The sequence below is a fragment of the Microcebus murinus genome, chromosome 16 (genome assembly GCF_040939455.1).
Source record: "Microcebus murinus isolate Inina chromosome 16, M.murinus_Inina_mat1.0, whole genome shotgun sequence".
In the NCBI taxonomy this organism is placed as follows: Eukaryota; Metazoa; Chordata; class Mammalia; order Primates; family Cheirogaleidae; genus Microcebus; species Microcebus murinus.
Window position 1 is genome coordinate 48,076,384 of NC_134119.1, and position 24,257 is coordinate 48,100,640.

The window sequence follows — 24,257 nt, forward strand, 5'->3', positions numbered from 1 at the left end:
CGCTGCCCCTGTAACCCGACTCCCGCGCCCCCCCTGCGCACGGGGCGGGAGCGGAGGAGCAGCGCCCCGGCCGCCCGAGTGCCACATCACTGCGCCCGCGCCCACCATGCCGGCCCGGGCGCTGCTGCTGCTCCTGCTCGCCGCCCTGGCCGCCGCCGCCCGGGGGTGCGCGCTGGCCCCGGACCCCGCCGGTAAGGCCGCCCGCCGCGCCGGGACCTTCCTCCCGCTGGTCACGCGCCCATGCCCTCGAGAACGTCCCCAAAGCGGGCGCCATGTGACCTGGGACCAGGGGTGGCATCTGGACGGGACCCCAGGACTGAGCGCAGCGGGCAGCAGTGGGCCGCCTGCCCGGGCCAGGGGGCGAGGCCCCTTGGGGTGGGGGCACAGCAGCAGGGGCACCCCAGGTCCTTCCAGGACTGCTGACCCCTCCCTCCCAGCTGGGGGCTGTTGTGTGGACCGTGGTGTCCCCAAAAGCACCCAGGGGGCTGATAGGGGTGTGGGTGCTCCTGGAGGGGTCAGGGCAGGGAGGGGGGACGCTGCGGGGGAGGTGCCTGTGTATGTGACCTGCTGAGGGGTCGTCTGAGAGTGGGGTGGGCACAGGTGGCAGAGGCACAGCCCCTACGTTGCGCCTGGGTGTGGGGGTGCATCCGCCAGCTTTTCTCAGGGCTGGTCCTGGGAGCCGCCTGCTGTGCTCCTGGCGGGCTGGGGTCCGCTCGGGCTCAGGGGTCCCCCTGGGAGCAAACGCCCTTCTCTGGTGCCAGCGTGTGTCTTTTCCCTCCTCTCTCTCAGCTGGACTTTCCGTCCTCCTTGGGCCTCCCCCTGCTTCTGCCCACCTCCCCCTGCCTCTGCCCCCCCTTCTGCCCCGGCCAGGCAGGGTGTGTGCACAGGTGCACGCGGGATGCTGCTAGAACATGCACAGTGTCAGGGCTGGACCCCCACCCCCACCCCGCGGAAAACCCTGAGATCCCTGAACGTGTCTGCAATCATAGGCTTGTCAGAGACCCCAGCCCCCTCCTCCAGGAAGCCTTCCTTGACATGCCTTTTCCCAGGGAGAGGTGCGGCCTCCTCCTCTGGACGCCGGCATTGCTGGCCGCCCCTTCCTCACCGGGAGGATGGGCAGGGTGATCTCTGTCTCTGGCTGCGCCGAGCCCGCGTGTCATCAGCGTTTCCAGAATAAATTCCTCCTTGCAGACAAGCATGGAAGTCAAGTGCCTCTGCAGAGCCAGGCCGAGGTGGGCAGAGCCAGGCTCCTTATCCAAGGGCTGCCATGCCCTGTCACACGTCAGAGTTCCGAGCAGGCCTGGGCATTTCTGTCCCCTCTGCCTCATCCCGTCTTTGCAGGGGCTAAGGTGACTTTCATGCTGCTAGGGGCTGGGTCCTGGGTTCAAATCCTGACTTGTCTACTGTGCTGTGTGACCATGGGCAGATGGCCTGACCTCTCTGACCTCGTCCAGGTTTCTCATGAGCTAGAGAAGGCCCTGACCAGGAGGAACAGGAGGGAGGGATTCAGCGCAACCTCCATCCCTTGGTTGAAGAAATGCTGCCACCTGGTGGTTGTGAGGCACCAAACGGCTAAAAAGCAGGTTTCAGACCAGCGCCAGCCACACACATAATTGCACGTTTTCTAGTAGCCACACTAAAGAGATAATAAGAAACAGGTGAAATTAATTTTAATAACAAATTTTATTTAACATAATATGCCCAAAATGTTATTCCCATATTTTGTCATTAATACAAAAATTACTAATGGAACATTTTACGTTCTTGTTTTAGTACTAAATCTGGAATGTGGCGTTTCACGCCGACCCGCACTTCGGTGTGCACTCGCTGCGTTTCAAGCACTCAGTCGCCACCTGTCCACCACGTGGGCCAGTGTGGTCTGAGACCCTTCCAGATGTGCAGGCTTCCGCCCCTCTGTGTTTCCACGGAGAGGGGAGGCCAAGTGTCCGGGGCTGTCTCGACGTGTCCTGTGGGTGGGGTGCGTGGCTGCACTGAGGATGGACAGGCCATCCGTGCTGCCCTGGCTTCCGCACTCTGTGCCTGAACAGCAGGTGGGGGCTGGGAGGGCAGGCACTGGGCTTTGGGTCGGCTGGTCTGTCCCTTTTGTGGGTGAAAGTCAGGGGCCCGGAGAGGCCAAGCCAGCTGGGTAAGGCCCAACCTCATTCTAGAACTGGCTGTGTGGTCTCGGGGCAGTTGCACAAACACTCTGGGCCCCGCCTCCATCCCATCCTGACTGTTGTGGCCAGAGCAGCACACGTGGGGCTCGTTGTCACGGGTTGAGCTGTGTCCCTGAGAGAAGCCATGTTGAAGCTGTACCCTCTGCTGCCTGAAAGCGTGACCTCGCTTGGAAATGGGCCTGTGCAGAGGAAATCTGTTGACCATGAGGTCTTACTGGGCCAGGTGGGCCCTGGGTCCAATGGCTGGTATCCTTAGAAAAGGGGGACTAGGACTTGGGCAGACAGGCAGGGAGGAAGGGGGTGTGACTGCAGAGGCAGAGGCGAGGGGTGCGGCCACGAGCCACGGAAGAGGCAGGAAAGAGCCTCCCTGGGGCTCTCGGGAGCACAGCCCTGACACACCTGGATGGAGCGCTCTGGCCTCCGACTGCGAGGGAGTGACCTTCTGTTGCCTTACCCTGCCCACCTGGGGTTCTTTGCAACCACGTTGGTTTGCAGCCCTGGCAAACTGACCTGCGCCCTCTCTTCCTTATACCTGGGGCCGCCCCAGAAGCAGGGGTGACCCAGTTGGCGGTGCTGGCCCCTCGCCACCTTGATCACCCCCCGATCGAGCAGCCCGGCCTGGTGGGAGGGTCACAGGGCAGTCCTCCTGCTCGCTGCGCACCCCCAGCCACAGTGTGCCCACTGCACACCAGGTGCTGCTCCCACATGACCTCGTTGATCCTTCAGCTGCCCTGGGGGTAAGCATGACTATTATCCCCAGTTCACAGATGAGGAAACTGAGGCACAAGATGTTCAATCTCTGAACCTCAGTTTTCTCAACTGCAAGTAAATTAGGGAGATATGAAGCCACAGGAGCCAAGAAATATCTGCTTGTCCAGCCCCTGCCTGGTGGTCCAGGTGCTCATGGACCTGGGCACTTGGTGGCCTTGGAGGGGCTGGCACAGGGAGGGAAACCTCACCATGCACTTCCCTGAGGCCAGCAGAGGCCCAGGGTCAGGTTAGAGTTAGTCCTCCTGTTCACTGACATCTGCCAAGAATCTGAACGAGTCCCAGGTTTCCCCACACTCAGCTCCGTGCCAGGCACACAGCTGTTACGCCATCGGAGCCCCGGGATGTGTGGACAGCGAGGCAGCCAGGGGCACTCGGTTAAGACTGTCCCTGTGGTGAGCGTTGGCCGCGGAGCTGACTCAGGGTGAGACGGTGAGTCCTGGGGCCAGCGCAAGCCCTGCCAACGGCCGACTTTGGATGCAGAGGCTCGAGCAGGGCCGGTGGGGCACATGCCCACACGGATGCTGCACAGGACAGGTGTTCACGGGACTTGCGTGGATGTAAGCCTTTCATCTGCTCTGCCCAGCGTGCGGTCTTTAGCTGTGCAGACGGGCAGAGAACGGTGCAGGATCCCAGGCCAGTTTCTTTCTTTTCTTTTTTCCCTAAAGTCTTGGTTCACGATGTCGTGGCTCCTTCATTCTGCAGAGTGGTGGGAGCACACACCTGGGAACACTCAGGACTGTGATGGCCTGTGAGTCCCATGGGGTTCCTCGAGGGTGCCCCTCGGGTCCCATGCCTGCAGGTCCAAGAGCGAGCGGTCATTATGTGCGGGGGACTCAAGCCACCCGTTGCCGACTCGAGCCCCACCTGTGCTGCGGGCGTCTGCGGGCACGGTGGGGGCGCACGCAGCCTTGTCGGGTCAGGGCTGCTGTCCCATTGCCCAGACACTCCAGGAAAATGACACTCTCGCCCGTTGCCTTCCCCGAGTGGCACCAGCCAGTTAGAGCATCAAGGACTTCTGCTCGGTGTCCCGGGTTTTTATAAAACAGGAACAGCAGTGGCGAGTGCTGTTGTAATGGAACATCTCCCCAGGTCAGACCCTGTGCTGGGCACTGGGCGCGCCCACCCCATAGAAGCTTCACAACATCCCCACAGAGGGATCACAATGAGCCCCATATACAGTGAGGGACGGGACACAAAAGAGCCCCTCGTCCAGATCTCCTTGCTGTGACAGTGGGGTTGGAGCCCAGAACTTCCAGGTCTGATGCTGGGCATCCTCCCTGCCCCCAGTGCCCCGAGGACATGGCCAGTGTTCTCCAACCACGTGGTTTGGACCGGGAGGGACAGTGGGTGCAAGGGCAGCGGGCGTCTTCCCAGGCCGTCTGCACTCTCCCTGTTGTGCACCCTAAATGAGTTGACATGGCTCTTTTGTCGTCAGTTACGAGGATGGAAACCGGTGTTGCTAATGAGCTCCTGGTGGCGGGAGGGGACCCTGAATGTCACCGTGACACGAGAGCTCTGTGCGCTGGTCGGCGTGGGTGTGGGGTCTGTGGTTGCCTGGTCCACAGTGGGGAAGCCGAGCGCTGGCAGCGTCTCGGGAGGGGGAGCGCCCGGCCCGCACGGTGGGACCAGGTCCACACCCCCCGTCGTCTCCGTGTGGGGAGCTGCTGTCGGGTGCTTGCCCACGAAAGCTCTCACGACCCCCCAGTTTTAAGGTGAACCCCTAAACGCAGCCCACCCTTCCCAGCCCAAGGCTCAGTCCCGGGTTTGGGTGGGATTTCAGGAGCAGAGCTTTTCCTCTGTCTCCAGCCTCTCGCCCACCTGCTCCTGGCTGCTCCCCGCCCGCAGTTCCACACCTGCCGCTTGGCTTCCGCCACTCTTGGCCGCCCTCAAGGCCCCTTCCAGAGCCAGCTGAGCTGACACTGGCGCTGAGTTCCTCACTGGGAGTCCACCCTTCCCACAGAGCACTGGCACCTGCTTCTACAGCAAACTCAGCAGTGGGAGTTGGTTTAGGTTGGTTTTATTTGGCCTTCACAGGGTCTTGCTGTTGGGTCCAGGTGTCTGGCCTTTGGGGAGGGCCCTGGAAACCGCACAATTGCAAGGATAGTTTTGTGTGTTGATCCTTTTTTTCTTGGAAGAGGGTCCCCAACTCAATAAATGGTGAGACTCCCTCTTGCAGCGTGTTCTCAAGGGCAGGGAGCCCGCGCTCGGCTGACTCTTGGCGGGGTTTTGAATACCGTGGGGTCGGAATCGGGCGTGGTGGAGGCAGGATGGGGCCCTGGGGACCGACTGTTAAATATTCCAGAATTCCGTGAGAATTAGTTGTTAAACTGCTGGAGGCTTGACACTGGCCGCGATGGGAGTATTAATACTCAGGCCGAGGTAACTGGCCGGCACCATGAGGTGGGGCTTTGCACCCTGGAGAGGGTTTGCCGGCACCGGCACCGCTGGTCAGCCCGCCTTGAGCCAGGCGGAGGCCCTGAGCCTCGCTGCCGTCCGCCTGCAGGTCCTCGGCAGGTCACGTGGCCTGCCTGAGACCCGAGACTCCCCTGAGAATCAGGGCGACGCCGTGTCTACCCCAGAGGCTGCTGTGAAAACTAAATGGGTGACCTCGCCAGAGGTGGCCCCGGCTGGGACCTGCGAGCACTTGGTCGGCAACGGGCATAGTTATGGGATGCGTGAGCGCAGTGGCCGTGTTCCTAACGATGGTGTGTCTCTTTCCAGGTGAATGCCAAAGGCCCGCAGCTGCACAGAGCGGTACAGTACCTGGACCTCCCCCGGTTTTGTTTTGTGGCCGTGCTCCGGCCCCTCCAGATATCAAAACAGTTTAGAGAGCTGAACCCGTGTTTCCAAGTGGGTAATGACTAACACGGCCCGTTAATCAAACCCGCACCCCTCCTCACACAGCTCGAAATTAGACACAGTGACTGGCCAGCCCTGCCCTTGGGCGGGCGCACGCTGCCCGCCCTGCCCTGCCCGCCCTGCCCTGCCCGCCCTGCCCTGCCCGCCCGGCCCCCAGAGGTGACTCCCAGGTCCCAGGCCCCACTCGATGGGGCAGCCCTGGACCGTCAGCCCAGGCTGCGTGGCCTGTCTGCCTGCGTTTCTGCACCAGCAGCTCCGTGCGGGCACCCGTGAGCCTGGGCCTTGGGCAAGTCCCTTCCCCCTCTGGACCCCCATTTCCTACTTTGTGGAATGAGGAAGAGGAGGGGTGTACTGACCTCCTGGGGTGATTTTGAGAATTATGTGGGATCCCGTGTATTTGAAGTGCTCAGGACAAAGCCGGTTTTCTAAAAGAAGCAAACATTCCTTCAAGTCACCTCGGGCCAGATTGGGGCCTCTGGCATATTCTAGTGGAAGGATCAGACTTTTTAAAAACTTAGGAAAAACTTTTCCCAGCACAGTGTCACAGACGTGGCTCAGTGTCACGTCTGGTGCCGTGAGATGCTGCTCCACAAAGCCCGGCCGAGGACGGGAGGAGGCGCCAGGGGCGAGCGCGCGGAGCCGCGGCTGCAGAGACAGCGTCTTGCAGCACGGGGTCTGCGGGGCCCTGCGTGCAGACGGGAGCCCGTCCACCCCAGGCTGGACTCCACTCTGGGCTGGAGAAACAGCCACGATGATCGAGCGCGAAGCTGCCCAGCGAGAGTGAAGCCCCCGCCTCCCGCCTGGGCTTCACGCGTCCTTGCAAGACGCAGAGCAGACGGGCCAAACTCGCTGTCCGCGTCTCGCCTTCTCGCCAAGGCCCTGGGCCCCAGCTCACCAACTCGGGGTCGGCCCTCTCCCCAGCAACACGAGTCGGCCCAGGCAGCGTGCATCTTTGGGGACCTCTTTGCCCTGGGGCTGTGTCTTCAGGGCAGTTTGCACCTGTCTCTGCCTAAGGCAGTCTGCTGGCCTCTCTCCTGGGCCCCGACATGGGGGACCCTCCACATGACTGCTGTCTGCTTTTCTGTCCCCACTTCGTCCCCGAAGCTCCGAGCAGTCTGCCCCGGCCTGCTCTCGAGTGGGGAGTTGAGCCCCGTCAGCCTCAGGACCCTTCTCTGGTTGTCCCGCAGGCCCCAGCCTCCTCCAGAGCCGCCCTTGTCCTGCCCTCCCCTGCCAGGTGGCGGGCGGCCCCGTCCCTGCAGGCCCCGGCCGTGGGTGGGGTCAGAGAGGGCAGAGCAGGCCCCTGGTAAGTGTCTGACGCGGGATGTGGGCCGTCACGGGAGGGAGTGACGTGCCCACCCGCCTCCCCAGCCTCCTGCGTGGGCCTGCAGCTCAGGACCTGCAGCGACGGCGCCTACAACCACACCACCTTCCCCACCCCGCTGGAGCACCGGTCGCGCGAGGCCGTGGAGGCCAGCTCCGAGTACATCCTGCTGAGTGTCCTGCACCACCTCCTGGAGGGCCAGTGCAACCCCGACCTGCGGCTGCTGGGCTGCGCCGTGCTGGCCCCGCGGTGCGAGGGCGGCCGGGCGCTCAGGCCCTGCCGGCACGTCTGTGAGAGCCTGCGCGCGGCCTGCCAGCCTGCCTTCGATGCCATCGACATGGCCTGGCCCTACTTCCTCGACTGCCGCCGCTACTTTGCGCGCGAGGAGGAAGTCTGCTACGACCCGCTGGAGAAGCTTCGGGGTAAGGAAGGCTGTGGGGACTGTCGGCAGTGGGGCAGTCAGGTGTCCGGTGGTCAGCGAGGCCAGAGCCACATGAAGGGAGCAGCTGGCGCTTTCCCAGGGGCCGCGATGGCGCAGGTGCACCCAGCAGGGTGCCAGGCAGGGGTCAGGGAGGGTCAGTGCAGAGGGAGGGTCGCCCCCCGCCCAGGCTGTGCCTCGCCCGGGCTCCGATGAGGAGGCCTGAGCCAGAGACGCCACGGTCAGGGGGCAGATGTGGCCGGAGGGGATGGAGGTGCTCTCGGGCCAGATGTGGGCGTGAGCTGGCTGGCCGGTGGCCCGGTCCCTGTGCACCCTCCAGAGCACTGCAGTGCCCGCTGTGCACCTGGTCTGGGCGGGCAAAGCCTCAGAATTGCCTGTGTCTGGGCCTCGAGGGTCCCACGGGAATTTTGGCCTTTGGACTCCTTGGGCTGTGGGACTTGGGGAGACGGCTCTGGTGTGTGGTGTGGACAGACCAGTGGGGTGGAGCAGCCGCCTGGCGGCAGTGGGCCCTCGTGTCTGCCATGCGGAGAGGTTGCAGGGGGGTCACGGAGGGCCCGGTGCAGGGCGGCCTGCAGGGCCCTCCCTGTGTGTCTTGTCACCCCTGAGTCTGTCGTCCACCCCTCCAGCACGAAGGGGCCAGCACAGCCCAGTGTGGCCCACAGCAGCACTGGCAGCGGAACGTCCACGCAGGGGAGGTGCCACGTGCCATCCGAGAGAGCGGCCACTGAGCGCTTGACACGTGGCCGTTGTGGCTGAGGCCTGACGTGCTCCTTTACTTCATTTAAATGACTTTAAACTTAAGTTCGAGCAGCCTCATGTGCCAGTGTGAGCCGTGCCGCGGTGTTCAGTCCCCAGGGCAGGTGCCGTCCCCACTCGGCTCACGACAGGCAGGTGTTAGTCCTTCACCTCCTGTCTCGGAGGAGGAAGCAGAAGCCCCAGGGAGCCAAGCCGGTCACTGATGGACTGACTGCTCTGTCCAGCAAACAGCTGTTGAGCCCCTACTGTATACATGGCTCTCTACTGGGTCATTGAGGATGGGGTGGGGGACGGACCTGCCTCTGGGGCAGAGTCTGGGCTGGGCCATGCGGGACGCAGGGCTGACCCTGCGCTCCTGGTCCGAGAGGGGCCGTCTACCCCGGCTTCTGAGCGGCTGCAGCGAGCTGCCTGCTGGGAACGGCCCTCAGCCCCGCTGCGGCGGGCGCGACAGGGCGCTGGAGGTGGCCGGGGAGGGGGGCCAGGGCTGGGGGAGGAAGCCTGGCGGCTCCCAGTGCCAAGCCCACTGCCCTGGGAAAGCCCGAGGAGGTTACTGAGAGAGATTATTTCAGGAGTCTCCGCCACCAAATGGCCAGTTCCATCTGCTTTCTTTCCCTTCGAGAACCGTTCTGAGCAGAATCAAAACCACAGGCGAGTCAGACACGTGGGGAAAAGCATTAACTCTCTGTGGCCCCAGGGCCGGCCTGCAGAGACCTCCGGCTTCTGTGGGCCTGCGGACCCCGGGGGGCTGGGGCTGCGCGCTTCCGCTCTAGGGAGGGGAACGGGGTGGACAGCAGGCGTGTCAGGACCCCTCCCTCCCGCCCCTCCTTTCTTCCTGCGGTGTAGGCAGGGCTAGGTTCGGGCAGGCGCTCTCTGTGTGTTGTTAATGCTGTCACTGTCACGGCACCCACAGCAGCACGTGGTAGCTCGTGCTCGCCGGATGCGTGTTGGCGTGGCCACTGCTTACACCACGGTGCCACGTAAACACGGCGCCACGGAAACAAAGCAGACCATGGTGATTACGCTCGATGGTCACGGAAAACAAGACACAGAAAGTCACAGAGCACACCTGTGGGGCGAGGACTCTGCAGACATGTCTTTTCCTTTGTATTCCACTGCTCTGTAGTGTAGGGATTTCCCAGCTGACTACATATCACTTTTATTCACAGTAGCGTTAGGACTATGTGGTGCTTTATGCAGCCCTCCGGTGCTGCTGTTGGCTGCAGACATTGTTCTAAATATTACAAAGGGAACTTTAATTGAAAACATGAACACAGGTGGGCAGAGAGCCACCCAGGGAGACACGCGGGGCCCTCCACCACGTCGCTGCTGAGCGGTGGGGCAGGAGGCTGCCACGTGTGGTCAGGCGTCCCCAGGCAGTGGGGGGGGGCAGGGCAGCCATGGTGGGTGGCCGCGGGCACCGGACACTGACCTGGCTCCCTACTGTCCCCCAGCAGGTCTGGAGGCTGAGGAGGCGCTGCCCTCGGGGCTGCCACCGACCTTCATCCGCTTCGCGCACCACTCCTACGCCCAGATGGTGCGCGTGCTGAAGAGGACGGCCGCGCGCTGCGCCCACGTGGCCAAGACCTACAGCATTGGGCGCAGCTTCGACGGCAAGGAGCTGCTGGTCATCGAGTTCTCGGGCCGCCCAGGCCAGCACGAGCTGAGTGAGCCCCGCGCCTGGGGCCCGACCCCGGCCCCGCTTGGCCTTGGGGTGCACTAGTTGGGGGCGTTTGGGGCACTGGTCCAGGCAGAGGTGCCGGTGGTGCACGGCCACGTCCCACGTAGGGCATATGGAACCGCCGTATGTAGAAAGGATTTCCCCAGAATATCCATTTTACTTGAAAATCTGGGGGCAACTAGACTAGTAGCAATGGAGACACTGACCTGGCGGGGATTGAACGGACGTGACACTAACCGGGAAAGTAAAGCAGAAGGTGGTGCAGGGTGTGGCTTGCAGGGAGGCTGCAAGGCCGGGGCCAGGCACGGTCCGGGTGTCACGGAGAAGCAGACGAGCCCCTTCCAAAGCCGTGGGAGCGCCAGGCCCTCTGTGCGTGGAGGCACATGGGACCTTGCGCTGTGCACTTTCACTGCTTCACAACCTTGTCCTAGAGGTTGGATGACAGGCAGCTCTGCACAGCCCACAGTCCCGGGCACTTGACCTGCTCTTCCTAAGTGCTCTGGAACGTGATACCACAGAGTGATATGAATACAGTGACTGTTCCACTTGTAAACCTGAGTCCCTTCCCATCCACACAGGCTTAGAGATCCTGCTTTGAGATGAGAGGGGGCAGCGTGGAAAATGCTAGATGCTACTGCTCCTTTGGAGCTACCTTCTTGCAGAGCCAACTAGGAATCACTTTTACCGCAGCTCCAGTTTGCTGCCTACCCTAAGTTGCAGTGGGCCACTCGGGCGGGTGGTGTCTGAGACCCTAGGGTGTTCTAATGAAGATCCAGCCCCTCCTTGTGGGGAAGGGGGACAGCCACGCAGGTCTCCTGCCCTGGGCACCGACAGCATTCAGCACACAGGGCAAGTGCAAGGCCTCTGGGAGTCCTGCCTCAGCCCGGGCCCCCAGCCTACCTGTCCACATGAGCACACTAGTCAAACAGGATCAATCTAGAAAAGGAGTCTCCATTCAACCCTTGATCCTCATGAGTTACTGAAAAATTCACCTCCTCTTGGTTACTCAGCTTGGGTCCCTTTTCTGGGATGGCCATCTCAGCCAGTTTCACCCTATTGGCCTGGGCGGCGTGGACGCCATGAACCCAAAGGCCCATCTCCCACTGGAGCCAGAGGTTGTCTGGCTGCACCTTGGCCCCCAAGGCCCATTCTGCTCCCCGCTCCAGCTGTGGTGTGCTCTGGGTGGAAGGCAGGAGCTCTTCCTGTGGCATTGGAATTTGAAGATGAGGGGTGACCCCTGTGCAGAGGGGCCAGGGAGGTGACTGGTGTGCAAAGCCACATTCCACACCTGGGATGTGGAATCCAAGTAACATACATTCTGGCCCCTGAAGGTCCCTGTTGGACACAGCTGGGAAGTGAGATGCCATTTTCTAGGAGAGCAACATGAGGTTCAGAGGGGAGTAGTGACTTTCCCATGGTCACTAGCTAGTAAGGCTAAGAGTCCATCCACTCTTCTTCCCACATTATATTCATTCATCCCTTCATACATCCATTCCTGCATCCATCCACCCATTTATTCACTCAGCCATTATTCATCCATGTATCCATCAACCCATCCCTTCATTGATCCATCCATCCATGCATCTATCCATTCATCCATCCATCTCTCCATCCATTTATCTTTTCATCCATCATCCATCCATTCATCTATCTATCCACTCACCATCCATCCATCCTCCCACTCACCCATCTGGCATGCACCCATCCATTCATCCATCCACCCATCCATCCACTCATCCATCCACCCACTTACCCATCTCCCATCTACCCATACATAATCCATCTATCCATCTACCCATCCATCCATCTATTCATCCATCCATTATCCCTTCATCTATTCTTCTATTCATCCATCCATCCACTCATCCATCCATCCATCCACCCACCCATCCATCCACTCATCCACCCATCCATCATCTATTCATCCATCCATCCATCTATCCATTCATCATCCACACATCCATCCATCCATTCATCTATTCATCATCCACCCATCTATCCACCCATTCATCCATTCATCTATTCATCATCCACCCATCATTATCCATCCATCCATCCATCCATCCATCCATCCATCCATCCTCACCATCCATCCATTCATCCATTCATCATCCACCCATCCTCATCCATCCATCCATCCATCCATCCATCCATCCATCCATCCATCTATCCATCCATCCATCCATCCATCCATCCATCCATCCATCCTCATCAGCTATCCATTCATCCTTATCCGACCATTTGAAGACCATCTTCTTTCCTAGCGAGGCACCAATGTGCACCTTGTCTTGTTACATGAACATGAAGAGTGGCTATCAATGAAATTCACATGGATTAATGATTAACCTATATTATTATTAGTACTTTTGATGTGTCATGCTAATAATTATGGCTAAACATAAAAATTGAGCTCAACAAAAGTGATGACTTTGATGAGACCTCATTATACACAGAGATTCTTGAGTCAAAACAAGTATGGACTGGTCCTAGCACATTTGGGCAGCCTGGCTGGGGGCAGGGGTTCGAGCCTCTGGGGACCCCAGGGCTTTGTGACAAGGCTTCGAGACCCTGTATTTCCTCCTAGTGGAGCCTGAGGTGAAGCTTATCGGCAACATCCACGGCAACGAAGTGGCAGGGCGAGAGATGCTCATTTACCTGGCCCAGTACCTGTGCTCTGAGTACCTGCTGGGCAACCCCCGCATTCAGCGCCTGGTCAACACCACCCGCATCCACCTGCTGCCCTCCATGAACCCCGATGGCTATGAGGTGGCGGCTGCCGAAGTGAGCACCCCAATATCTGGGTCTTGTGTGCCTGATGCCTCCTCGTCTGTTCATATACTGGCAGTTTTTACGAGTAGCGCTATGGGCCGGTCATTTTACGTGGGGTGGGGGGATTCAGCAAGGTCCTGCTTCGGCGGGGCGTGGAAGGGACAGGAGGCGCTGATGACTCTAGGTGTATTACAAAGGTGACGCGTATGATAGAGAAAACTTGTGATGGAAAGGGCAGCTGTGGGAGAGGAGGCTGGGGCTGCCGGCTAGTCACACAGCCAGAGCGAGCCCGACGTCTGGGCTCCGACCCTCAGCCCGGCCCCAGGCCTCCATCTGCAGGGACTCAGGGTGGAGTGTGCTGACCCTCTCTTGGGACTGGCCTGTGTTCCAGGGTGCCAGCTACAACGGGTGGACAAGCGGGAGGCAGAACGCGCAGAACCTGGACCTGAACCGCAACTTCCCCGACCTGACGTCGGAGTACTACCGGCTGGCCGAGACCCGCGGCGTGCGCAGTGACCACATCCCCATCCCGCAGCACTACTGGTGGGGTAAGGTAGGAGCCGCCGCTGCCCACCCTGTCCCCCCGAGCATCGTCCCAGGTCATTCTGGGACCCTCAGGTCCTGCCTTTCCCTCCGAGCCTCAGTCGCCTGTCTGTGAAATGGGGACAGCTCCTCACAGGGTTGTTGTTGGGATTCAGGGAACAACTTTGAAAACGCGAGTCCCCGGCAGGTGCTCAGTGACCGGTGAGCCCTGCTGAAGCCACCTTGTCCTGGCCGGACGGCGCTTTCTGGCGGAGACCTTTAACAGCGTCCGCACACTCTGTCGGGTGCGCCGGCCCGAGCACAGAGGGCGGGGGAAGCCCATTGAGTGGCGGAGTGGTCAGCGGGTGTGCCCAGCCCTGAGGGCGCCTCCTCTGTCTGGGGCAGGTGGCCCCCGAGACCAAGGCGATAATGAAGTGGATGCGGACCATACCCTTTGTGCTCTCTGCCAGCCTCCATGGGGGCGACCTCGTGGTGTCCTACCCCTTCGACTTCTCCAAGCACCCCCAGGAGGAAAAGATGTTTTCTCCCACGCCTGACGAGAAGGTGAGAGGCTGTGGTGTGTGCAGGGAGGGGCGTGTGCAGCCCGGGAGCGGGTGCCCTGAAGCCAAAGGAGTGGCCTGGCCCCGAGGAGCCTCCATGCTCAGTGTGGGTCAGAACCGGCCCCTCTGGGCCCAGCTCCCAGGGAAGCCCCCTCCTGAAGCCTCTGGCCCGGGGAGCAGCCCCTCTCCTTGAGCTTCCAGGGGCCAAATGCACCCACCTTTCATGGGCGTCCCCACCAGGAGCTCTGGGGACCATAGTGCATTGCCCGCTCTGCCTCCAAGAGCCGCTCCACCTGGCAGGTCCGGGAGTTCTCATGGGGAGGTGCCCACACCACCGGCAGGGGGCAGTGCTGCAGCATGCATGGCATGTCCCTCCCTCCCTGGAGGAGGCTTGTCAGGCGCTGGGCTCCTTGGGAGTCAGAGGGTGCCTGCCGGCTCCTCTCCAGGCCTCAGTTTCTTTTGCTGTCCCTAGACCAGCAGGCGGTGCAGCGCATGGTGGTGCAGGACCCTACCCCACTCTCCCCAGAACCACGCACTGCCCACGCCGCAGCCCTGACTGTCCCTTCATGGGCCACGCAGGACGGAAGCTCATGCAGGCTGGTCCTCTGGGAAGGGCCTGGGAGCTGGCACTTCCCATGTTGTGGAGGTGACGGAGGGGTGCAATCCGAGGTGCACAGTCCACAGCCAAGGGTGCTGGCTCTCACCTCTGGGAGCTGTCCCTGGCGACCCCGCCCCAGGCCCAGTCTGCCCTCCCTCCTGCCCCTCCACTTGGACTGGCCTAGAGTCACTCCCCAGGCCTCCTGGTGGATCAGACAGGGGTTAGGGTTAGGGTTAGGGCTAGGCCAGGCTGTCCCTGCCTCTGCAGCAGTTTCCATGCAAGAGTTAGGGGAAAGGCCAGGTGGGCAAAGTGCCAGGCCTGCTCCCCACTAGCAGCACTCACACCGCCTTCTCTCTGAGGCCCCTGGCCAAGCGGCATGGCCGGTCATCAACCCTGCGTCACCCAGCCCCTTCCCTGTCCTGGAGCTGGCACTGTGAATGCAGGTGGGACTGGTCCCTGCTCTGGGGTCCTTAGTCTATGGTGGGATATGGAGGCTGGGTGTGCGTGGATGGCTGAGTGTGTGCATGCGTGTGTGCGTGTGCAAGTGTGGTGTGCGTGTGCAGGGTGAGCCCCCAACCTAACCCGGCCAGGGCTTCAGGAGGGCTTTCCTGGGGTAGTGACCTCCCAAATGGAGCCCACAGATGAGCTGGAGACTTCCAGCTGAGGGCCAGGAAGGAACCTGGAGGCTCAGCCAGACCTGTGTGCGGGCACCCAGGGGAGCCCGGTAGGGTAGCGGCTGGCTGCGCAGCAGGAGCTGGGCAGGTGGCTCTGATGAGACCAGGTGAGCGCCCTCCCTGACCCTGGGCCCGAGGGGGCTGTGACAGCAACACCGGGTCACTGGCCCATTTGTCCTGCATCACATTCAGTCATTTCCCCACTCTTTCTTTCACTCATTCATCCAATCATTTGCTTATTCACTCACTCATGCATCATTCACTCACTCATTTACTTATTCACTCACACATTCATTGATCACTTGCTCACTCATCCACTTACTCATGCATCATTCACTCACTCATTCATTCACTCATTCCCTCACTTGTTCACTCATTCATTCATCCACTCATTCATCATCCACTTGCTCACTCATCCTCTTGCTCACTCATTCCTTCACTAACTGACTCATTCGCTGACTCCTGCAACCAGCACATACCAAGGGTGTGAGGGTGCCAGGTTGTGCTCAGCACTCAGCGAGTGCCAGCGGGCTGGCTGGGTGCCCCCACTCTCGGCCCGGGCCCCGCCTGCCTGTGCTCTCGGAGAGCGGGCAATGTCCGGGCGAGGCAGGTGCGCCGGAGCCCCGTCACGGAGCTCAGCGTCTCTCTGCTCAGAGACAGATGCTGCAAGGTGTCTCTAGGGGGGAAGTTCACCTCAATGAGTCCCACCAGAGTCAGAAAAAGTCAGCCTGCTCCCAGCAGCCATCAATCACCAATCGATTACCCTGCAGCCCTGCAGCCAGCCGCAGTCTCTGTGGAAACCAAAGTCCCAGGAGAGACTCGGGCTGAGGGGCGTGTGAGGAGAGGGCTGGCTGGTGTGGCCCAAGGTACCCCTTTCCCAACCCTTTCCCAGAGGTTCAGGACGCCCCAGGGATGACAGGCAGTGCCCGGGACAGCATCTGAGGCCCTCCATGCCAGCCACGTGGCCGCTCCCACCTCTGCATCTTCCCTTTTGCCAAAATCCTGTTCTGAGCGTGGTTCCAGCGCCGTCCTGCCCGCCACCCACCCAGGGAATTAGCGTAGCTACAGTTTGCCAAGGGCTCCCAAGGGAGCCTGGTGGGCTGGGTTTCTCTGTGGTCCTCACCTGTGTTCCTGGCCTGCTCAGTGCCCGGCAGCCGGCCCACCTGGCTCAGCTTACTGGGGGGCATCCGTGTGTCTCTCGAGGCCTCGAGCCAGCCTCCCAGAGCTTCTCCAGGGTTTGGGCTGCGGTTGGCTGCCCTCCATGCCTTCCCTTAGGGAACTGGTCAGTGACAGGAGGGAGGCCCAGAGAGAGGATGGAGAGGAGGGACGGTGGGGCAGGGAGGCCTTGGTGGAGCAGGGAGGCGGCTGGGTCAGAAGCAGACCCCGAGAGAGTCCGCCCAGCTTTGTGGTGGGCCAGGAGCGGCCCGGCAGCTGATGGTGCTGGTTAGCCCCAGCGGGAGGGGAACGAAGAAATGATCATTCATAGACAAGGTTTGCTTGGGCCACGAACTCCACGAAGACGTGGCCCACCCCTGCGACAATCCCCCCACCCCCCGCAGGAGTTTCAGGAACTGCAAAGCTGACCTCCACACACCCTGCCCACGCCAGTGTGCATCCTCTGCGAGAAAGCCCACGCTCCCGGGCCAGGTGTGCAGCCCCGCACTCACCTGAGCTCTGGCAGTGGCCTGTGGCCACCCCTGGCCTTTGCACAGTCCCTGCCCGCTGCTCGGACACCACCCCTTCTCCTCCTCCCCTCCCTGCGCTGGTCCCAGCCCTGGCGCTCCTGCAGGATCCCCCTCTGGTCTTGGCCTCGCAGGAAACCCCTTTCTTGTTCGCCTTTCCAGATGTTCAAGCTGCTGTCCAGAGCCTACGCCGACGTCCACCCCATGATGATGGACAAGTCGGAGCACAGGTGTGGGGGCAACTTCCTGAAGAGGGGCAGCATCATCAACGGGGCGGACTGGTACAGCTTCACAGGAGGTGCGGCCCTGCGGGGCAGGGGCTGGGGGGGGTCCAGGACTGTGGGTGGGGAGGCTTGGAGTGGGTCCTTGGGGGAAGGGCTATGGCCATGGGGTGGGGTGGGACGAGGCCATGGGCAGGGCAGAGTGCAGAGGTGGGACCAGGGACGGGTGGAGGTGAGGCTGGGCTATGGGCAGGGCTGAATCTGGGTTGGGTCAAGGCTGGGGCGGGCCGTAGGGGAGGGCTGTGGCCATGGGGGGTGGGGAGGGGAGGGCCATAGGACGGGGCTATGGCCCTGGGAGGGAGGCAGGGGCCATGGCGGGGATGGGGCTGCTTCACAGGACACCCTATTCATGGGAACTAGCTCTCGAATATTGGAGACCCCCAAAGGCCTCCTGGTGGGCGGAGGCAGCTTGAGTCTACCTGCGGCCTTGGGGGGAAGTGCACCTCATGTGGAAGAGCCCACTTTTCCCAGTTGCCTTCTCTGCAGCGTTAGGACCGCTGGCATTTCACGATTCTACCCGTGACCCATCCTTTTGTGCCTTTTAGGGGCTAAATATGTTGCGATGAAATACTGGAGCCTGAGTTAAACTGGAATTGCAGAGAGACAATGAAGAATTTTTTAGTGCTGTATGTCCCAATGATGGGATACACTTATAAGAATATGCATGGGGTATACTTACACTAAAATGTTATATTTGTCTGCAGCTCAGCTTTAACTGGGCGTCTGTGCTTTTATTTGCTGAAGCTACCCTGGGTGAAGGCGTGGCAGCGGCGGGGTGTGGTTAGCACGCTGGCGTGTGCCCTGAGGAGCACAGCTGAGCTGTGCTGCACGGCCTGCCGCCCCTACTCCACCCTGCTCAGACCATCTGCGTGGTCCTGCAGAGGGCACGGGCTCAGACAAGGGAAGGACTTGCTCTAGGTCCATGGCCATAGATGGCAGAGCCGGGACTCACGTTCCAACCCCCTCTCCCTGCGCAGGCAGAGACGGTGGCCCTCTTCCTGTGCTCTGAAGCCACGTCCACGGCCTGCTCTACACACATTCCTCCCGTGACTGGCACACGTAGTCTTTTCCCTTGGACAGGGCAGCTTCCCCCTCCCAGAGCCCAGGCACACCGATCCAAGGGCACGTCTGTCCCTTGGACTTGGAGGGGAGGGCACAGGCAGAAAGGGGCTGTCAGTGGCCTAGGGAGGGGCAGGCAGCCTGACTGAGGGGTGACCACTGTCTTGGGGCTGAGGTCACCCAGAAACATGGTCCTCTGTGGCCCTATTACTGGGATCTGCAAAGGGCCCCCATGGGCTGAGCTGGGAGAGGCCAGGCTCCCTCCTGCAGTGGGCATGGGCCCAGGGAAAGTATGGGGCTGGTGGCCAGGCCCAGAGCCAGATGGAGGGACTGTGGCTGCACTGAGACCGGCACAGTGACAGTCAACAGTGGCCATGGGCACTGGGGCTCCCTATGGCCCTGACGCAGGCTGCCCTGTCAGTGCCACGCACCCCTGTCAGCGCCTACCTCAGAGACAGTCATGGCTTCTGCTGGACAAGAAACTCCAGCAGCAAATGGAGCAGCGGCAGGAGCTGGTGGGGCCTCAATTGGCCTAACATGCCGTGACATCTTTCTCTGCTGCCTCCCTGGCTGGTTGTCCAGCCTGGCCAGGCCCCGAGTCCTGGAAGATGTTGGTAGTAAGACGACCCTCCCTGGATGTTGTCAGGACAGCATCCGGGTAAATGGACATTGTCATCATTGTGAGACCAAACTCCTGGGGACCTCCAGGCCAGTTCCAGGGAGCTGCCCGCCACCTGCTGCCCATTTCTCCACTAGAAATCGGTTTGTTCTCTACTTGGAGACAGCAGAGTGTGTGGCTAAGCCTGTGGGGTGGTTTGCCACCAAACCGCCCGGTGCAAAGTCCAGCTCTGCCCTCCCCACTGTGTGACCTTGGGTAAGGCCCTTAAATGCCTGAGCCTCCACCTGCTCACCTGTAGGGTGGGCTGACAACAGCCACCTCGTGTGCAGCCCCCGCACAGAAGAGTGGCCGCTGTTGGTGAATGCCTGCACGCACCGGCCCGTGCACGCTGCCCATGGTCACGTGGCCGGCCGCGCCCCTGACGGCGTGGCTGCCCCTGTGCCGCAGGCATGTCCGACTTCAATTACCTGCACACGAACTGCTTCGAGATCACAGTGGAGCTGGGCTGCGTGAAGTTCCCCCCTGAGGAGGCCCTGTACCCGCTCTGGCAGCACAACAAGGAGCCGCTGCTGCACTTCATGGAGATGGTGAGTTCCTGGGCGGCCTCGCTGCTCTGGGGGCCTGGGGGGGCAGACTCAGCCGCCGCGTGGCCCCTCGGCCTCTGCATTCGGGCTGTGCGTGGTGGGCCTCGCTGCCCTACGTGAACACGCGTTTAACCTTCACGCGTTTGTGAGTTAACCGTCCATGCATGACTCAAACCAACAGCGTGCTGGGTATCCCAGGGCCATACGTCAGAGTCCCCACGAGCAAGGGTCTCATGGCCTAAAAGGGGCACGATTAAACAAGGGAGTGCAGGGGCTGGGGCTGCCCAGGGGAGCCACCTAAGCCAGCCTCGGAGGCCGTGGGGGCTTCGTCTTAAAGAAGGGTGGGGAAACCAGGCAGCCGGGCAGGAGGACTGGAGCAGGGGTGGGGCGTGCTAGGACTCATGGGTCTTTGCAATCCTGGGGCTGTGGGGGCAGTGGGCCGTGGGATGGGGTGGGCACTGCTCTCGGGGAGGCGCTGGGGTGAGGGCTGGGGCTGCAGGGGGCTGTGTACTCCAGGCAGGGCTTTGGGGCATGTCTGTCCCTTGGACTTGGAGGGCAGGGCACAGGCAGAAAGGGGCTGTCAGTGGCCCAGGGAGGGGCAGGCAGCCTGACTGAGGGGTGACCACTGTCTCGGGGCTGAGGTCGCCCAGAAATAGGTGGGTAGACAGTGAGTGGGGACAACTGAGAGTGTGTCTAAAATATCCCTCACTGGACCGGGGAGCCAAGGTCTCCCCAGAACTCAGTGTGAGTGCGGGCCCTGCCCTCCCCCAGTAGGGCTCACAGAGGTGCTTGGACCGGGGAGGCGCTCGGGAGGCCATTAGAAGAGAACCCGGGTTTAGAAGAAGCTTCTGCTATTTCTCTCCAAGTATTTTCAAGAATCATGCCAGTTGCACAGGATTGCCCAAAGGCAGCAGGAGGGCGAGGAAGGGCTCAGCACTTGCAGGTGGCACCCACCCATACATGGCATCTACTTCTGACACCAGTCCTGGGTACAGACAGGACTGCCCATTTTGTAGATAGGTTAGGGGAAGGACAGTGCTGGTCTGGGGTCCCTGGGCCACACCCGGGCTCACATTCGAGGTGCGCGGTGGCTGTGAGACTGCCAGCGGAGGAGGCAGAGGGTCAGAGAGTGACATGGCCTGTCCAGTGCCACCCAGCGATTGCCCAGAGCTTGAGCCAGATCTGCCCATCCCCAGACCCCAGTTCTGCCCGTGAGCCCCCTCCTTTCTAGAAAGATCAGGAGCCTTCCTCCAGGTAAGAACCGGGCAGAGCCTTCCTGGGACAGCAGCGGCTGCGGCCATAGGAAAAAAACACAGCCCCAGGTAATAATTGAACGCTATTAGTGTGTTTGAGCTTCTTTTTGATGGCCGTGCCAGCCAGCGACCTCTCGATACTTGGGCGAGTCTCGTCACTCAATACGGCTCCAGGCCAGACCTCCGCGCTCGTTTCATTTTACGGCTGTCTGGCGAAAATGAGTTTTAAGGAGCCTTGCGTGGAGCTGGGATTGCTCTGTGATATTGCACGTGAAGTCTTGGGACGTGAAGATTTACTAGCCTGTGCCACGCTGCGCAGCCGGGCAGCAGGCTTGGCCGGCTCCCGAGACGGACGGCCCCCAGGACAGCGGGCGCTGCCTCCTGATAAGGATCGGGTCTGTCGTGGCCAATTGAGGCTTCTTTCAAATTATCCTGACCAGCCCTCGGGTGGGTGTCTACGTCGCCCTGAGCGGGGGCGGCGCAGCCATCTCTCCCTCCCTGCATGGAGGTGGCTCTGCGCCCCAAGAGCAAGGGCGGAAGAGAATCTATCCGTGCAGGCTGGCGTCGGGTGAGCAAGCTCTCAGGCGGGGCAGGGAGGCAGAAGTGACACCACCGTGAGGTCGGGGCTGGGAGGGAGGACGCTCAGGACGGTGGGGCCGTGGAGGAAGCCTCCGGCATGGCTGGTCATCAGGGAGGGCTTCCCGGAGGAAGAGGCGTGTGCGCTGTGACCTGAAGGGAGAGGAGTTGGCCAGGTGGGGAAGCTGGCAAAGGGGGTTCTCGGTGGAGGGGCTCGGGAGCCAGCCCTTGGGGGTGTCCTCTGTCCCTCCTGTTTCTCCCCATCTCCCCTGACACAGGGGAATGTTACCTTATGCGCCCCCAGACAGGAGTCTGGCAGGGACTGTCCCAGGTGCGCGGCTCTGTTAAGCAGCAGCCTGTGGCAAGAGCACCCAGGCGGTGGGCCCAGGCCCACAGGGCAGTGGTGGTGGCCAGTCACACGCCCTCCACCATGTGGGGGCTGAGACCGCGTGATGCGATGCGAGGTGCTGGCTCTGGCTTCCCGAGCCCGCGCTGGACTGGCCAGGGCGGGAGAGACGAGCTTCAACCTCTGCCTGGCGGGGCTGCGGGTGGCGCCACAGTGGGTGCTGACGAGCCGTGGGCACTCTCGGGTCTGGGTCCGGCTCCAGCTCTGCGGCTCGCTGGCCATGTGTCATCGGCCAAACCAGCTGCCCTCATTTCCTCGTGGGTCACAGTGAGGGGACAGCAGCAGTGGGATCAGGGGAGTTCACACATTGGCTAAACCGCAGAGCAGTGCACGGCGCACAGTGGGTCTGGCAGCACACATGGTCCTGTGGCTTTGCCACCGACACGTTTCACAGCTGGGGAGACTGAGGCACAAGAAGGAGACGGTTTGTCCGGTGTGCAGTGCGAGGCATCAGGGCCCGACGGCCAGGGCTGCGGGGGCAACCCCGGTGTCCCCTTCTTACTCGTCGTGACCTTCAGCCCCGGCTGTCGCTGTTGGACGGAGAAGGCCCCTTGGCTGGCCCACAGGGTGGTTTTAGAGGAAACGTGGCCCGGCAGCTGCGGGCGGTGCTTTCCCTCTGGAAAGCGTGAGCCTCGGCTGCGTGTGCAGGGCCGGTCCCCGCCGGCTGGCCGGCGTGTCCAGCTCTGGCTGCTCTCTCCTCCGAGTGAGGATTCTCGCCTGCCGATGACACCAAGGCGTGGTCGGCCGCCACGTGCAGGAGGGAAACCGCGCTGCTGTCACGGGCGTCTGTCCTGCCGGCGCCGCCCTCCCGAGCCTCAGCACAGACGGCAGCTGGCGCGGCCGGGGGGCAGGAGGGGCGCAGACAAGTCAGAGGGCGGTGGCGGAATAAAGGGTCCTCCGCGCCAGCTGACTCCTGACTCCGACGTGGAGTCAGCCGGAGCCTGGCAGAGCCGCAGAGCCCTCCAAACGCCAGTGCGAGCCTGGGCTGCTCCGCGCCCGGCACTCACCCCCCGCGCCCCCCCCGCCCCCCCAGGTGCACCGCGGCATCAAGGGTGTGGTGACGGACAAGTTCGGCAAGCCCGTCAAAAACGCCCGCATCTTGGTCAAAGGCATCCGTCACGACATCACCACAGGTGAGCTCCTTCCTCGCCCTCACCTGGGGCCTGTGCTTGCCAAGGGGACGCCTCTCGGTGGCCCAGTGCCTGACAGGTCGGCGTCACTCTTCCCAGGCCGGCCTGGTCGGCAGTGGGTGGGAGCCCGGGGTCTGCGTCAGCCGCAACCCCTGTCCACAGACCAGGTCACTGGGGTCGTGGCTGCTGATTGGCAGTCGGGCTTGTTCTGGATTCCCAGGGAGATGCCCCTTCTCGGGGATGGCTGGGGAGGGCCGCCCCACTCAGGAGCCTGTGCGCTCACACCCCACGGTGCGTCCAGCCCTGCGTGGGCCCCGGCTGCCCTTGGGGACTCCACAGCACACTGTGTTGTGTGACTGGTGGAGACCCGGCCTAGAACAGAGAGGAACTTGGGTATCGGGGGTAGTGATGGTCACTGAAGGCTTCAGAGAAGACAGGCTGGGCTTTGAGGGATGAATAGGAGTCTGACCGAGAAAAGAGGAGAGAAGGACATTCCAGGCCCATGCAGGGGCGAGTGCAGTTTGGGGTCTGCCTGCCCTCGTGCGTCCCGCCCCAGTCACTCCCACCCTCGTTCAGAGCTGGGTCTGCAGCCCTGGTGCGAGTCACCCTCATCCCACCTGTCCATAGCTCCGGATGGCGACTACTGGAGGCTGCTGCCCCCAGGGTCCCACATCGTCATTGCTCAAGCCCCTGGCTACTCCAAGGTCATCAAGAAAGTCACCATCCCCGCCCGGATGAAGAGGGCTGGCCGAGTGGACTTCATTCTGCAGCCTCTGGGGATGGGGCCCAAGAAGTTCCTTCAGGGGCTGCGGAGGACTGGGCCCGGGACCCACGCCCCGCCGGGAGGTGCCAACCCTCGGGGGGCACCCGCCGAGCCTGACCTTGAGCCCCTGGGGGCGCGCAGGCCGCCCTCGGCCGGCGGGAGCAAGCCCTGGTGGTGGTCCTACTTCTCCTCGCTCAGCCCGCACAGGCCGCGCTGGCTGCTCAGGTACTAGCCCGCCGCGCTCCTCCCCGGCGCGGAGCCCCGGCCACCTGCGTCCCTACCTGGGCTGCCACAGACACCCCATGAAGCCGTTGCAGTTTTATTAAAGTGTTTTTATTCACCTTCTACTGTGAGGAAGGCTCTGCGTGCAGTACCTGCCAGGACGGGAAGGAACCCAACCTGTTTCCCGGAGACAGCCTTGGCCTGGCCCATGGGACAGCCCTGGGCACGGGTCCTGCTGCCCCAGACAGCCGGGTGCAGGGCTGGGCCTCCAGCCCACCTGTGCTGGGCCCGCCGGACCAACTGGCCTTTCCCAGACCTTGCACCGACTTTACAGATGGGGACAGCAAGGCTGGGGGCAGGGGCACAAGCCACCGCAGCCTGCGCTCTGGGTCTTGCAGCACAGCTGTCTGTCCAGGAGTGCAGGGCCACCTCTATGGGAAGAGGGAGGCAGCTGATGACCCCAAGGCACGGTCCAGGCCTGGAGGGCAGGAGAGCTGTCGAGAACTTGGGGTCGGAGGGGTCACACTCAGAGGCTCACAGGCTTCCAAGGCCCTGACT

The 24,257-nt window shown here is 61.8% G+C and overlaps 1 protein-coding gene across 4 annotated transcripts; it reads left to right on the forward strand.

Moving 5' to 3' along the window:
- Positions 1-94: 94 nt before the first annotated feature.
- CPZ (carboxypeptidase Z) lies at positions 95-23,830 on the forward strand. Of its 4 annotated transcripts, none has more exons than XM_012744797.3 (11): positions 95-191; positions 5,670-5,702; positions 7,176-7,550; positions 9,778-9,987; positions 12,586-12,782; positions 13,162-13,323; positions 13,698-13,856; positions 16,969-17,104; positions 19,213-19,352; positions 22,618-22,717; positions 23,342-23,830. In XM_012744797.3, exons 1-11 carry the CDS (start codon positions 107-109, stop codon positions 23,707-23,709), a joined length of 1,965 nt encoding a protein of 654 aa, XP_012600251.2. In that variant the 5' UTR covers positions 95-106; the 3' UTR covers positions 23,710-23,830. The 4 variants fall into 4 exon arrangements, with proteins under 4 accessions (XP_012600251.2, XP_075849477.1, XP_075849478.1 ...); XM_075993363.1 differs by lacking the exon at positions 95-191 and adding an exon at positions 5,259-5,327 and having other exon boundaries at positions 5,670-5,798; positions 9,775-9,987; XM_020281917.2 differs by lacking the exon at positions 95-191 and adding an exon at positions 5,259-5,327 and having other exon boundaries at positions 9,775-9,987.
- Positions 23,831-24,257: the final 427 nt, after the last annotated feature.

Coding starts and splice junctions, on each gene's coding strand:
- CPZ (XM_012744797.3), top strand. CDS start 107: ATGCCGGCCCGGGCGCTGCTGCTGCTCCTGCTCGCCGCCCTGGCCGCC. Junction 7,551..9,777: donor CCCGCTGGAGAAGCTTCGGG/GTAAGGAAGGCT, acceptor GTCCCCCAGCAG/GTCTGGAGGCTGAGGAGGCG. Junction 13,324..13,697: donor AGCACTACTGGTGGGGTAAG/GTAGGAGCCGCC, acceptor TGTCTGGGGCAG/GTGGCCCCCGAGACCAAGGC.